Here is a 15,747-nt window from a genome sequence, read left to right as displayed (position 1 = left end):
ATTTTTCTCTATCATGTCACTCAGAGGTGAAATAAATGACAACCTCTACTACGTCAGAGATGAACATACAGAACAAAATCTTTAGCAAAGGAGCTGAATGAATTTCCTACCTTTTAAGGCCTCCCTCACTCTCAAATCCATGAAAAGTATCAGTGAAGAAAAAAATAAATTCTTATGCAATCACTTTTATATACTTTAGCTTCTTATGCCTATCATGGTTGATATGAAGCAAGTTTAAAAACAGATTTAATCTGAAAACATTCCTCCCAAGACTCCCTGTGAAGGTTATGTTTTTGGGATATGTGGCCCATTCTATTCAAGGATACTATGCTGAATTTCTTGAAAAACCTCCTTGAGGCATAAAACTAAGAAGACCATATATAAGAAAAATATAGGACAAAAATAAACATCTCTTATTATGTATTAGATGTTAATATATTCCTCTTCAAGATACCACATCCGTCATATTCTCCCATTGACTAATACAAACAGAAGGAGGACAGACTTTATATGTTGCTTTTCTACGGAGTAATAACTTCTACCTCAGTATAAACAAACACATTTAGAGCTGTATTTTAACTTGGCTGTATGTTACCATTATAGCAGGCCCAATGCAGTGATGTGTAGCCATGATTGTCTGCTATTGCAGGTACTGCATCCACTGATGTAGCTGACTGCAGGAGAGCTCCCAGAACACCTATATGGCCACAGGCAGCTGACAAGTGTATAGGGGTTCGTCCCCTACAGTCTCGTAGTAAGGACTTAGCACCATGTTGAAGCAATGCTTCCACACATTCCTCATGCCCGGTAACTGCCTGTAAGAGGGAGAGGAAAGAGCGAGTTGGAAAATATTCATGTATATAAGCCAAGGTGTATAACTAAAGCAAGCAAACCTCAGGCAAATCCTTGCATTTTTAATTAATAACAAAATAAGCAAAATCAGTTATTATTCTTAAACTTGAAAGCTGCCATTCTTTTGGAAAAATGGCAATGTCTTGTAATCTTGATGACAGAATATTTTCTTGGAATAACATGGAATGAACTGCTAATCTCTAGGGCTCATTCAATTGTCTCATCTGGCACAAACTACAAACAAAATATTTGGAATATGGCATGTATCACACTTTTCTTCCTCCCATAAACACTAACTCCCCACCCTCAACAAAAAGCTGTACTCCAGGACCTCTCCAATCAACACTTTACAGCAACATTAAGACACTCTAGAATTACAAAAGAATTCTGAGGGTAGGTTGCAAACAGGCAAAACCCAGCCTTTTGAATGCAACTAAAAAGACGATTAAAACTAAGAATGGCAAGATGAGAATAATGAGAAATTGAATACCACCACATACTAAATCTGTTCTTGAAATAAGGACGTATAAAACGCTCAAGAAAAGAGAAGGAATATTATCTTACCCCTCTATGCAATGCTGTCCTTCCCCACTTATCTTTGGCATCTACATTTGCTCCTTTGTTAAGGAGTGAATAAACGCAGTCCGTGTGCCCGTTGAGAACTGACATCATCAGAGGAGTCCTAAGCAGAGAGCAAAATACAGTGTAAGCTACCTGGAAATGTAACTGTTCAGCTGAGACTAGCACTCAGTTGAACTACAACAACTACTATCCTTCTGGTTAAAATTGTTAAAATTCATGTCATGAATGATCTCCTCTGCCACTACCTTCACTCTGAGAATGCCAGTCATTTGGTTTATAGATTCAAGAAAATAAATTCATATCCCCTAATTGCAAAGTCCTGATTCAGTTACTAGAATCCATTTTCTCAGCATCTAGACAATAAGACACATTTTAGTTCCCTCCCAACTGAACATTTTTCACTACCAACATTATGTTTATTGCAATACACACAGTTGTATTTGTCCAAATTCAAATATAATCTGTCTTTAAAATAATAAGTTAAAAATCACCACTGTAAAATATTTAGTTTGTCCTTTTATGAAATGCAATAACTTGTGAAGAATGGAATGTCTATCATTAAACTCACTGTCCATTTCCATCTTGAATGTCCACTGCATTCTGTGGTTCTGCATTTCCTATCAATAGCCGCAAACATTCTGAATGACCATTTGTAGCTGTAAAACATTATAAAAATAAGGGGTTTATATTAATTGGCTTTGAGTATATAGCTCAAACAGAGCACTAGCCTGCTCAGACTAAAGCCCATTAGCTTGAAAACTCATTGTACAGCTTTACCATTGTTATAACTTAAAATATGAACACTAGAAAATAATTTCAGAAATCAGGTATTCTCAACTGTACAGTATTAAAAATAATTGAGCCAAGCTGTCAATTGCCAACAATTTTTTTTTACATATAAATGAGATTGCACACATTAACCATAATTAGAATATATGCTTATATGACATCCACAAGAAGGAATAATTAAATATAGTAATTAGCATAAGTTTTGCTTGTTTTAAGGTACAGATAACCACATAACTAGCAAATGATATACAGATTTTGTTAACAAGTGTAGCATGAGCATAGTTATAAAATAATAACTGAAATCACACTTAGAAAGGGGAAGGAAATGTAATGTATAGATGTAATAAAGCAAGCAGTTAAAAGACATGGGGAAAAAAAAGAAACAAAAAATTGAGAAATCACATTTAAATGCAGCTCATGAAAGATAAATGATTGCTTCTTGGAACGGAAATTGTTTCTGACCTACAGCTGCAGTATTCAGTCCACATAAGAACAGCAACAATTCATGCTTCAGTAGCTGACAGAAATGCTAACACAAGTTAAGAAAGCTAAATCAAATAGAAGAATACAGCTTGTGCTCATGGACAACAAATAAAATGGTTAGAATGATGATATTTTGTATATAATGCTCTTTTAACAGCAACATTTCTGTAACAGCATTACTATAAATGTCAACTTTAATAAGCCTATTTTCAGAGAGAGAAAAAAATAAGAATAGAGTATGAATGCTAGACTCTGAGAAAGGTAGGCTTAGACATATTTTCTAGGATATTCAGCGAGAAAAGGACTGCTATTACCTTGAAAATGTTCAGGAGTCATTTAAATCCTTGGAAAAAAATCCAAGTAAATTTTCATGTCTCTTCGCAAAGTGTCAAAATTCTCCAAGACTCCAGTCATTTCTAGAAGTATTTTACTGCCAAGACAGGCAACACAATTCACCTATCTAAGTTTGGGCTGTGTGCTGACATCCATCAGCGCAGCTAGCTCAGCCAGTTGAATGGACAAGGACAACGTACCCTTCCAAAGGGAAGTGTGGAACAGCACTCCTTGAGCCAAACTGATTTACTAGATTAATAGTGCTTTCTACTCAAAACTGTTTCGTTATACTTTATCATCTATTCCTAAACATTGTTTCTTAGAACATTAATTAGACTTTGAAATACAAAGACGATCCACTTCAAAAGACAAAATTTTAGAAGTTAGAACATACCTGCAGCATGTATTGGAGTTCTCTTTACAACATAATCTTTCACCAAGATGGATGCTCCCTGATTAATGAGCACATCTACACATTCCACATGTCCCTTAAAGGCAGCAAGATCCAGTGGTGTCCTTCCATTGTTATTCCTCACATCAAGGTCCAGCAGTGACTGTACCAGCACTTCCAGAGCTTGATGGTGGCCATGATAGGCCTACAAGAATAAGAAAATTCTTCAGTTTTCCCATTCTTCACATTTTTTTTCTTTCTTACCAGGACTACATGAATGAAACCATTAAGATAGCATTTCTGTTTTAATATTTAGAAGAGGTACTGATATAGCACATAAGTAGTTACAACAGTTATGACTAATTTAAAAAATCCCACAATTTCAGCAAAAAGGTCGGTGGTTTTTTTCTCTATTTTATCTATCTTTTTTTTGTTTTATCCTTTCAGCATCTGCAACTACTTTCACAAGATCATCTGTCTTCAATTTGTAAAACTAAGTACTTTGAATACTGCATGTTTCATTGCTTTACGTCATAGTTACATCATACTGAGATTATTTGAAGTGAGGAGCATAAGCAAATTTAAGTAATTCCTGTTAGCTTTTTACATGAAGTATTTAAAAAATCCAGTAAAAAGAATACAGTACAAATAGCTGTCATTTACCAGTATTAAGGATTATTTTTTCCTTTGGCGATATATATACAGGTACTGCATGAGACTTACTCTATTTTCAGATAGTACAGTGTGGTTTTTCATTTGCCTGAAGTTCAGTGAAAAGATGAAAGCTACATATTCAGCTGCTTACTCTGTACTTTGAGTATATTTGTATAGACAGTTTCATCACTGTCCTACACTACTCTGTGAAAATCTTCCTTCAAGTATTAAGGAGAAATATTTCTCTTACTAAACAACAAGGAGAGTAAAACAATGTGGTCATTAAAAAAAAGTCATAATTACTTATAGAACAAGTCTTATAAAAATTTTCATTAGTATAAATTATAACAAATCTTAATTAGAAGATTCCACATGAAAGCTGTTCCATGAAGCAAGTTTCAAGTGAAATGCAAAAATCACCCTGTATACCTCATTCAGGAACATTAGGGCATATGTTTGCATTTTTATTGTTATTAAGCTATTTTGAAAAAATTCAGAATGGATAAACCTGTGCAACCACTGTGTTCCACTAGAAGAGCTGTCATCACTAAAGAACAAAACACTTACAGCTAAATGCAGTGGACTTATAGGTGCTCTGTTGTCTGAATCATTCAGCATGTCAGTACCTGATGTTTCCATTAGCTTTGAGAGAGAAAGTCAGAGTAAGTGCAAAACCCCTCATCTTTAAAAACACTTAGCAATAATTGCTATAGTTTCCAGTATACACAGCTTGAAAAGGAAAAAAACCAGGAAGAATAATATAAAATTACTATCTCCTGATCTCCATCAACCTTTTACAGAGTTTGAATTACAGTGACTGCAACCCTTCCCCCATATCCAGCCCCTAAGCCCAGTTGGTTAATTTTGCATAACAAAGCAATAATTAAATCAGAAACTAAGCTAAAATCATTTTTTCTGAAGCAGTCATATGAAATAATATAGATGAAATGTATACAAAGAGAAGACAAGGACAGGTGATAGCAGCAGAAAAAAATGAAAAACCAACCAACCAACCAAGTAAGCTTTTAGATTAGGTGAAACATCAGCAAGAAAACAATATGAAAGGCCAGAAGGCAGGACTGACTTCTCAGAACAGAAAAACATTTCTGAGAGAGAAAAATGGTCTCAAAAAAGGCAGAGGCAGTATGGCATTAAAATACCTATGTATATACATTTCTATCTGTTACTTTCAGATGTATCCAAAAGTTTTCATTCTGGGTCTTTTTCAAGACCATTTAATTGAGTACACAAGTAGAATTAAAACATTCAAAGTGGCTGAAGAACACAACATACATTCAAATCATGTTTTCATTATCACAGTTTTATGACATGGTCATACAATTGTTTAAGTAAAAAAGTACATGGCTTAAAAAATAATTTCCTATTTTAAAATTCCAAAGTGCAATTAAATCTAAATTGTAGTTGAAATTAAATAATATATTTATGCATTGAAGAAATGGTTGAATAAGTCTAAAAATAAGCATTATTTTTGAAATTACATGTTCTTTTTTGCTGTATAGCAGTACTTTAACAGTGAGAAATAATACACTTACAACATCTAGAGGTGTTTCGCTTGCAATCTGCAATTAAGAACAGTAAGAATTCATGTTTGAACACATTTGAATATAAAACTGCAACTGGAATAAAAATACTGAAACTGTATAACACAGCATATCAGATAACATATATATTTGTGCAAAAGGAGTAATAAAAAACTAACTAAGGCTTTATTATCTAAAATATCTGGCCAGTAGTTACTGTAACTACATGAATTAATTTTATAAAACACCCTTTCTTTACAGGTTTTCCCTATATTGTCATTTGCTCCTTCTAATGACCTTCATGAAATTTCTTAGTTCTTGATGGTTATTTTATTTCAGCCATCAGCAAAAAAAAATTAGAAGTATAGTCTAAGTTAAGAAACAAAACAAAACTAATATACCACATTCTCAACCAGAGGATGTCCTCTACTCATCTGAGAATGTATTATCTTTAAAGCCAGTATCCAGCATCTTAGCTCCTCACCTTCTTCTGTTTTAGGAATACCAAATGCTTAAATATTTATGCTTACAGAGGCTGAAAACCAATATTGACCCAGCTTACAGGTTTAGAACCAAGGTGGAAGAATGCCCTGGCCCCTCCATCACACTGTGTAAGAGCAGCTGTTACAGCTTTCATCTATGATACGTTTTCTTACCAATTCAAGACACAAGCGATGACCATAAGCCGCTGAATAATGAACTGCATTGTATCCTTGTTTGTCTCGGATCCCCGGATTGGCATCATTTCTTAGCAAGTATTCCAGGCACCTATTCAAATTGACATATGCAACCATGTATCTAAATGTTGAATTTCAACTTAATGCTAAGTGATAAATTGTTCCAATTCAACTGGAAAATAGAATACAGCACACAGGGACACTGATTTAATGTACAACATTGGCTAGGACTAGAAAACAGCTAACTCATTACATCAAAAGTTAAGGGCAATCACAAAACTTCCAAAATTTTAAAGACTCCTACTCTGCAGACATCCTCCTGCATCTTCTGAATTATCTGACTTGGTTAAAACTTGTGCTTCATGGCTATTTTTCTCCTAGATGACACAATTGCAGTTACCTTTCCTAATATCAATGATTACCATTTTTTATGTTTTTCTGCATCAGTACATTCTTTCATACTTATTGCAAAAGGAAGACAACCATGGTGGTATCCTGGAGTCACACACACATACACTTCCACAACCAGACACTAGTTTTTTGACTTGTTTATACAGTAAACAGACTTAGTTGTTTACATACTTATATCCTACCATTCCTTACTTTCACTACACAAAGTTATAAGGTAGAGCATGATCAGCACAGTTCCAACCACAGACACTCAGTCAGAAGGATGAAAAATAGGGGATTCAAATTAGCTCACTTTCTCCCTGGTTTTCTTTTTTTAAGAGACTCTATGTGTGCACAGTAAATTATTCCAATCAATAACTCTAATAATTCATAATTTTATGTTGTCTATTCAGCAACATTTTACAAAGTCACTATCACGACCTTGAACTTGTTGGTAAAGTCATTTGGTTTCCTGAACTGTACAACAGGCCAACATCCCTTCTCTCTGGGATCACTAAATACTTCTTTATCAGTTAAACAAAATGCATATGAAGATAAAAAATATATTATCCTGTCAAATCCAGCTTGGAATATCTCTTTCTTGACACAGTTTACCTAAAGGTCTCACAGATTACCATTATCAGTAGTGACAAATGGATATACTGAAAACATGAGGGTTCTAGTTCCCATTTATCTCATTGAAAATTGTTTGGTAGAAAGTTCAAGGGAATTTCAACATTTTTAGTTGTATGACATGGATATGCTGTGATGTCATGTGGAAACTTTCAAGAGGAGGTGGCAGATTTAGATTTGAGAGGCAGGAATCCTAACCTGCCCCCTGATCAATGCCATTAAGAGTGCAAACTTGATCATTCCAAACCCCAAGAAACCCCATTCAGTCCTTGGAGAAATACAGGCAGAAATCCTACAAAACCAGCCATCTCCTGAGGGAAGACAGCATGATGCTTCAACATCGGAATTCTGAGTTCCTTCAAGGAACAGCCTGGAGTCAGCAGATGGAACAGTGCAAATTCATCAGCTGAACGAGAACCAGTACCAGCCGCGATGAAATGGAAACACATTTCAGCACAAGTAAAACAGCTGTACCAGGTCAAGGGCCTGATAACCTCATGCACAACAACAGCTATTTGCTGAAGTAAGACCTGACATTTGCTTTGCAAACAAAGGTTGAAAGTAACAAACCAGGTGAGTGAAGATTAAAGGGGCAAAAAGCTGCAGGAAAATCTATGAACAAGGAAGTGTCTCATTACAGAGGACTCTGCCTCATTAAAAAGTTGAGACAAGTAGAAGCAACGCCAAGGTGCAGTCTGACTTTCATCATTTTGTGCCCAGCATAAAGGAGAATAGGACTTAAGCAGGTAGTGAGAAAAAGGTAAAAATGCTGAGTTTTAGAGAGTAACATATGTAACGTAAGATGTAAGTAACTTTACAATAAGTTCAGCATATCTAATAAAAAGCTACCTGTAAAGCACATCTACGTTTTTAAACCAATTAACTCAGGTTTTATTTGCCCAGTAAACAAATGCCTGGATTTCCTTAATGGCAACCACGCTAGCATGTTTTTATTTGAATTAAAATGGGATGAGATTTCTGAGAATTCAAAGACACGTCAATTTGTCTCATTAAGTAAAAATCACAGTTCTTACATTTTATTTGTCCACTCATCTTTCTTCGTTAATTTTAATCAGCGATTCTGTGTTAAAATTCATGGCTCATTAGTAAACTTTACACATCACTGGCCTTGGCTACCTAAATTTCTACACTTGTGTACCTTCTCTATGTGTGTGCTCACAAAACCCACAATACAGTAAATATGATGTAGGAAGCTAAGTCTACTAAAAATGCTCAAGTACCCATTCTTTCAGTGCAAACCAGATAATTACTTTTGATGTTTCTTTGCATCCAAGAAAGAGATTAACTTTGCATCTTCTGCATATTTAACTGTCCTCAACAGGTCTCTTAAAAAAAGAGATTAATCAAACTTTCTGAAAGCCCAGGTAAGTTAAATTTATTTCCCATATGCTTATTGGTGAACTGTCCATTAGAAAATTCTAACATAGAAACAGCATGGTTTTTTTCTCCCCTAAGATTCTGCTTATTGTACCTCATTCTGAAATCACGTTTTTCTCTCCAATCTTGTCAAAATGAGGCTTACTGGTGTTTGTTCCAGATCAGAAGCATTTGTTAAAGATACAGAAGAAATACTTCTAAACTGGAACAAACCAGAATATAATTTTCAACAAAAACATCCTCATCTCTAAACTCCGTCTTTAAAGATGTCTAAACAAAGAACGTAAAACCACACACAAATACATTTGGAATTTCTATATAGATGGCTTCCTGACATGTTTTTTCCCAGGCTTTATATTCCAACTGAATAATCATTTTAACTTAATTCCTGTTTTGAATATGAGTTGAGCAGCACTGGTTTTCCAGCTGTTACTAATCATCTTGCTGCATCAATATAAAAAGCTTCTCCTCAGGCCATTCTGCTTTGCAGTCTGTCTTCCAGAGACCCAAATGTTAATCAGAAGGGCAATACCACATGGGTCCCACAGACAATCCTTTGAGTTACCTCACAAAGTTCTGCAGTATTGTCATCACCATTCTCACTTGTGCCTTTTGTAAGACAGATGGCAAAACGATGTCATCTGAAGAACCATTAAAGTTTGGAGGTTTTCAGAGCAACGGGGAAGCTAAAATTAATCCTAGCTCAACTTGTAAGAGTGCAAAATTATCTCAGGAAACTCCAGCAGGGATTGAAAGTATATCTAAAAAGCAACAGTTTTATTTTGAAATTTGGCTTTACATAAAAAAGGAATGTTCTTCAAATGTAAGTTAAATGGCCACGATAATATTCTTTATTTAGCCTTCAAAACCCAAGTTATATGCCACCTCATTCCTATTGGCTACCTCACCTTTTAAAAGGTGCTGTATTAAAACAAGACAATATGGCACAAAGCAGCACTTCTCCAGTGAAGGAGTCACTGTATGCATGTGAAATGCACACCATGACCAGTACACATGAGTGTGTGCACAAGCAAGTGCTGCTCTTCTCGAGTCTCCTCAAGATATGCAACATCTGGAGCTTAAGTAACCTCATCAATTTTATGCTGTCTATATACACTTTGCATGACAGCTTTTAGGGCATTAATAAGCAGGTACAATATAACCATTAGTTACAAAATAAACATATGTAAGAGATTTCTGGATTTATGAAAGATTCTGGATGCATTTCATCAGTAAAAATGTAACTATATCACAAAAAATTTACGCTCTCAAGAGGTAGAGTTGTAATGCCAAATGGGACCATTTTAATCAGGTAACAAATGGAAGAAGCATCTTATATTGAAATGATGAGTTCATATATATCCTGCTGTAGGCCTACTGTAATTCACAGTCTAGCTTCACAGTGCATTCCTGACTAATTATGCAGATTTTTGGGGCAATATTAAGAACACTCCATAAAACACCATTCTTCATCAGAATTTGTTTGTAAAGCAAAATGACTCTACTGCTCAGAGCTGTCTTAATAACCCCCACAAAAGATATTTACCCAACCACTATACAGCAGATGGGATTAAAACCTCTATTCCCAATGAATTCCTGAATTAAGACATCTCCATTAGAGGACATAACAAAATTATTACAATACATTTTACTATCGTTCATTTTCCCCCCTCTGAAATATTTGTTACATAATGTACTTTATATACAATGAACAATACATTGTCAAGTTCCATCTCTAAAAATACAAAAAATGCATTTGGCAAATCTGAAGGCAGAGCACACATGACATTCACAGCTCAAATGTTCCTAATGAGAAAGGCTTTAGTACAAAGTATGCCACTTACTTCCCATCTGTGTCTGATGCAGCTGCATAGTGCAGAGGTGTACAACCCCTCTCATCAAGGTCATTCACACTAGCTCCAGATCCCACAAGGGCAAACAGGCACTGATAATTACAATTGGCAGCAGCATAATGGAGTGGAGTTCTTTAGTACACATTTAAATAAAAAGTACAATGGTAAATAACAGCAAAATAATATTATAGAGACAGAAAAAGCAAAATAAAGTGAAACTTAAATCCTCCTTACATTTTTAAACAAGTATTTGTGGTGAAGAATGCAATATTAAAATATGAAGTCATTTTCTAGGGACCATTTAATAATGCAGAACAGTATCTAGGGGATTTGCCAGCCAAAATATGCATAAACTTTGTATTAAAGGAAGCTTTATATGATTTTTCTTTTGTAAACTTGTAGAGGGAAATCAAGTTTACATTAGAAATATTATTTTCTGTTAAGTAATTTCAAGCCACATGGAAAAATATGGACAAATCAAAGAACTGCACAGCAACTAAGTGAATTAAAAGTAAAATACAACAATTAACAAACAGATGTTTTTGATAAACAGACTGGAATTTTGCCTAAGAGATGAAAGCATTATTTATTTATTTTTAACTATACTAACATAGCAGTCATTGAAAGAAAAAATTTAAAATATACCTTGTCTTCTTACAACAAAACCATGAAATATTAATACTGATGTATAATCTCAGAGAAAACTTTTCACAGCTTTAAATACATAAACAATCTCTAAATAAACTAGTTTGGCTAAAATTTCAAAAGGATCAAGATGACTCAGAACTCCACTTTTATTTTTAAAAAGAGACTGCTGCTATAAATATCTCAATTTCGAGAAGACAGTCAGGCACTTTAAAGTGTCCCACCTCTTCCATCACTCTTAATATTACTTTTCCCCATTTCTCTCCATTTTAAACGACTTGAATATTTTCCATCTCATGAAATAATTGCTCTATATAACATGCACGTTAAACCAAAATCCAAACCAGGAAAGAAAAACAACTTTCAATTACATAAGTTGTGACAGACAGTTGTTCCTTTCTCAGGAAATAACGGAAGTGGAATTTAAAGCAAAATACAACTTTGGATCCATAACATTGTCCTCAATTCCTACTTCTGCTGTTCACATCCTGGAAAATCATATTTTCCATGACGTGACACGGTATTTTACACAAGTACTGATCATGCCATCTGAACTTAAATAATCCTGTACTAAGAATAGAAATTAATGTCATTCCAAAAGGGTTTAGAGCTTAAACAGGGAAACAGAAAGGGATGGATATAATGAAAGGAAAAAGGGGAAGCACTTAGAATAAAATAATGAATATTTTTAATAAAAAAGCTTAGAAATAGCAACAGATTTATAGATTTGACTAATACGTTATTTGGAAAACATTACTCATGTCCTCCGATGAGAGCAACTTAAACACACAAGATCCACATTATAAGCAAAAAAAGGCACATAAAAGTTACAGTTGAATACAAAACTCAGTCTTTAAAAACAAGACAAAACATCTACTTAACAAAACACAATAAACAAACTATATTTGTGATTTCTGATGTTGAAGCACGGTTTATTAGAGACATTGTATCTTAAAAAAACATTTAGCCTGGAACACACAGACTTGCCCACACAGCAATATGCTACTTCTGCAATACTTTTAACAGCCCTTTACAGTATACAAATCTAGAATGTCTTACCTTCCAAATCTGTCCTTTTTGTTGAAGTCTGCACCAGTATTTAGCAGAAGATTTAGGCACTCCAAATTCCTATTAAATTAATGCACTATTACTCATGATTGCAAATTTTACTTCTTAGTCTTGGCCTCTATGAATATCAGAACTGCTACACATGTACATCTCATATGTTATAATACGAAATTTTTGATAAATACATTTCTGAATGTAAAACAGATTTTATAATTGCTGGACCAAATCAGTAAAGAACATAAATTACATCAAGACCACATATATAAATTTTATTGATATCAAATAGCATGCATAAAGCACATAAACATGAATGTAATTCAATAAAAAATTTCAATTCTTGTAAACAAACAAACAATAACACCTGCATGACACATGCTTTTTGCTACCAGGATTCCAGCACAGAGGCAAGTTTTTACTGCATGTTTTTTAAGGCCAAGTATAAGTTACAACATAAATATTTTACTTTTTCGCATAATCAATTTTCAATAAAATATGATCATCATAATAGATGTACAATACTTTATTGTTTAAACACTACCTTGGTAACTTTCCTAAAGTGGAGATGAATGAGAGAATGTGTCACAAATTACGTGTTTTCATATGAAAAGACAGCATTTTAACCTTAATCACTTGCAACAAGGATGTATCTATCAAGTATCTTTTGACTTGGAATGATTACTTAACACTATTACTTAAACAACATTCCAACACAAAACTGAAAATATCAATATGATGGAGTTCCTGTGTCCCACAGAGCGTGTCAGGAAATTTATTACCCAATTCTTCCAGGCAATTTTGAGTAGGTGCTATAGAAAATCTACAATACAATAATTACAATACAGTAATCAATATGGATCACAACTGATGAGCAAGTAGTTCTGACTACTTCATCCACCCAAACTCTGGAATTTAATTATTGCTTTTAATTTAGTTAGATCATCTTTTGTTTATGGATTTGGTAAAAACAAATTTCCCAAAGTTGCTGTTTTCCACCTCATGTTCTACAGTGATTTGAGGTGGGCATGCCATTTTTCAATGCTGTAAATTCTAAAAATGATATAATCATCCATGGAAATTAAAAAAAAGTAATTTCATCCCCAAACATAAACCTAAGGTAAGGCTGATGATACCTGGACACTGTATTCCAGCAATTACATATTGAGCTGAATAGTTAATTTATTTGTATTGATTGCAGATAGAATCCCTCTTGAAATTATTTTAATCTTTACATAAATTCCAAGGGGAGCACAGAGAGGAACTACTAAAAAAAGAGCAGGAACGATCAATTGAAAAAATAACAATAAATATGAAAGCACGAATGCTTTGTTGCATACCCTCCAGCTGCAGCTGCATGAAGACAAGTCCTGCCAAAGTCATCTGGTGTGTCAATGTCAAAACCTACAAAACAAATATTTTGTAAAATCATTATGTAACATCACCTTTCACAAAACTGCTGTCATCTACTGCTAAGAGAAATGCTTGCTAAGCAAACTTAACACCTATTTGCAAAAAAGCACTCAAGCATTAAAAATTGCTTCATTTGAAACATGTCCTTGCTATTTGCAAGGTTTTGAAAAACAGGCATTTAAATAAAACAAAGGGATCAAAAATGTAACTGCAATTTCATATCTAACCATATATTTTAACACAAAGATTAATATTTAAATCAGGTTTCAAAGGTACATTTTTGGTTTGAAAGAACTGCTATACTCTCCTAAGTCTTGCTCTTGTGTAATGTAACTTATTCATTCAATCTCCAGTTTTTGTACCTGGGATAGCTGGCAATTTTTTTAGCTTTTTAAGAACTGTTCAACAACAATAAATAATGAACAACACAGGATATCTTATCCAAGAGTGCTATTTTTTCAAGATTGTTTTCCTACTCCATGTCCCATAAAACAGGTTTTGTAGGCACCACACTATGTTCTCCTCTCATTTCAATAGGCAATGCTATATGGCAAACAATTTAAAAGTTTACTAATTTGATTTGAAAAGTAGCCTTTGATGTTTTTTCACAGGTTGCTTGTCCGCACCACTAACTACTTAAATGTCATTCAGTACTGGAACAAGGAAGAATGGTGTTTTGTTAAGGTCTGCACATAAATATTAATTAATTTTAAAATCAGAGATCCCTAATTTACAGAAAGGAGACTTTTCCTCCCAAAACCAAGAGGGGCACATCGTCTGCAGATATCAATCTCCACATCAACAGCACATGCTAACATGCTGTTAGCAGTATCTGGTCTTTCCAGCCTGAAGGCTGAACATATTCATATCTGCTCCAGGCTAGATTTACATTCAAGTTTGCTCAACTCATGTAAAACTCACAGAAATCACTTGCAAGTCTTCTGCAGGGTTTCCTTTGCCATGCTGAATTTCTAGTAAGGGCACGACTAGCATAACATCGCATTTTGAAAGAGCCAGAATATCCCTCATTTTGAACACATCCAATCGAAATATTGTCAATTATTGGACAGTCCTTTCCTGGGGTGAATCCCTGCAAGCTTGCCCAGGACAGGACAGTAAATAAAAAGCCTCACCAGTAGGTAGTTTTAGTTATATTCCTTTAGCTCTTCTCCCAGGCTTCCCTAACAAACAATATAAAGCTGGGGAAGAAACTTGTTACTTTTCCCCAACTCTCTCCTCCCCACTTTTCTTTTTTCAAAAAACCTTAAGTGACTTCAGATTAATAAAGAACTATTTAGTTTATTCTTACTTTTTTTTGTTCCTGAAGTTCCCTTTGGACAAATCTATTTTCTCAGAATTGTAATGGTTCAAAGAGCTTAGAATTCACATCAGACTCTGGCCAACAAGGGAAGTAATGACCTTACAACCTCCACCACTTCAGGGAGGAGTCAAGCAATGAAGGAAAAGAGCAGTTTGCATTGCCTGTGATTAACAACACACCACCAATGCAATAGCTTCTTAATGCAGCAGTCCACAGAGTCTTCAGAGCTATCAGGGGCCCACTTCGGGAATAGGTAGGAATAGACTGATCTGTACAAAGCTAAAAACATCATGGAAGAGAAATAGGAGGATGCTCTATGAAGTCAGAACATCGTTCTCCTTGAAGTTTCATTATAGTCTGAGCCAGTCATCCCACCTCTGTAGCCAACTCAAAATGCACAAACACAACATTAAAAAACTTACAAACACATTATTACAATTTGGATTACTTTTTTTAATTACTTCTGCAAACGTTTGCATTAACTTTAACTCTGGACTGTCCATTAAAAAACAAGCACCAAGTTTCTAGTAAACTATAAAGATTTTTATGTATTACTAAACTAAGATTTATTTAAAAGCTACTCTATGAAATAAAGAACGAAGTGCAAAACACATATAAGAATTTAAAAGAGTGTCTTACCTGATGAGAGGAGCTTTCTGCAGCAGTCTGAAAATCCACTTAATGCTGCCAAATGGAGAGGAAACATCCCATGTATACCCCGCCTAAGATA

The 15,747-nt window shown here is 34.5% G+C and overlaps 1 protein-coding gene across 6 annotated transcripts in view; it reads right to left on the bottom strand.

Annotated features, from left to right (window-relative positions):
- ANKRD28 (ankyrin repeat domain 28) overlaps positions 1–15,747 on the bottom strand; it is a 120,460-nt gene that overhangs the window by 11,873 nt on the left and 92,840 nt on the right. For all 6 annotated transcript variants that reach the window (XR_005567008.1, XM_027723768.2, XM_039390615.1 and 3 more), the window contains 11 exons: positions 15,657–15,739; positions 13,624–13,687; positions 12,281–12,349; positions 10,568–10,708; positions 6,282–6,393; positions 5,638–5,664; positions 4,652–4,726; positions 3,434–3,635; positions 2,003–2,090; positions 1,417–1,534; positions 596–815 (listed from right to left, as the gene is read on the bottom strand). Coding sequence is in view for 5 of the 6 variants with exons in the window: in XM_027723768.2 (XP_027579569.1) it covers positions 596–815; positions 1,417–1,534; positions 2,003–2,090; positions 3,434–3,635; positions 4,652–4,726; positions 5,638–5,664; positions 6,282–6,393; positions 10,568–10,708; positions 12,281–12,349; positions 13,624–13,687; positions 15,657–15,739 (1,199 nt within the window). In the remaining variant the exon portion in view is untranslated. The remainder of the gene's footprint in view (positions 1–595; positions 816–1,416; positions 1,535–2,002; positions 2,091–3,433; positions 3,636–4,651; positions 4,727–5,637; positions 5,665–6,281; positions 6,394–10,567; positions 10,709–12,280; positions 12,350–13,623; positions 13,688–15,656; positions 15,740–15,747) is intronic.

Source organism: Pipra filicauda, unplaced genomic scaffold (genome assembly GCF_003945595.2).
Source record: "Pipra filicauda isolate LSUMZ 115617 unplaced genomic scaffold, ASM394559v2 scaffold84_size4826128_pilon, whole genome shotgun sequence".
Classification (NCBI taxonomy): Eukaryota; Metazoa; Chordata; class Aves; order Passeriformes; family Pipridae; genus Pipra; species Pipra filicauda.
The sequence above is the reverse complement of the archived record's forward strand: the minus strand, read 5'-3'. Positions and strand labels throughout refer to the sequence as shown.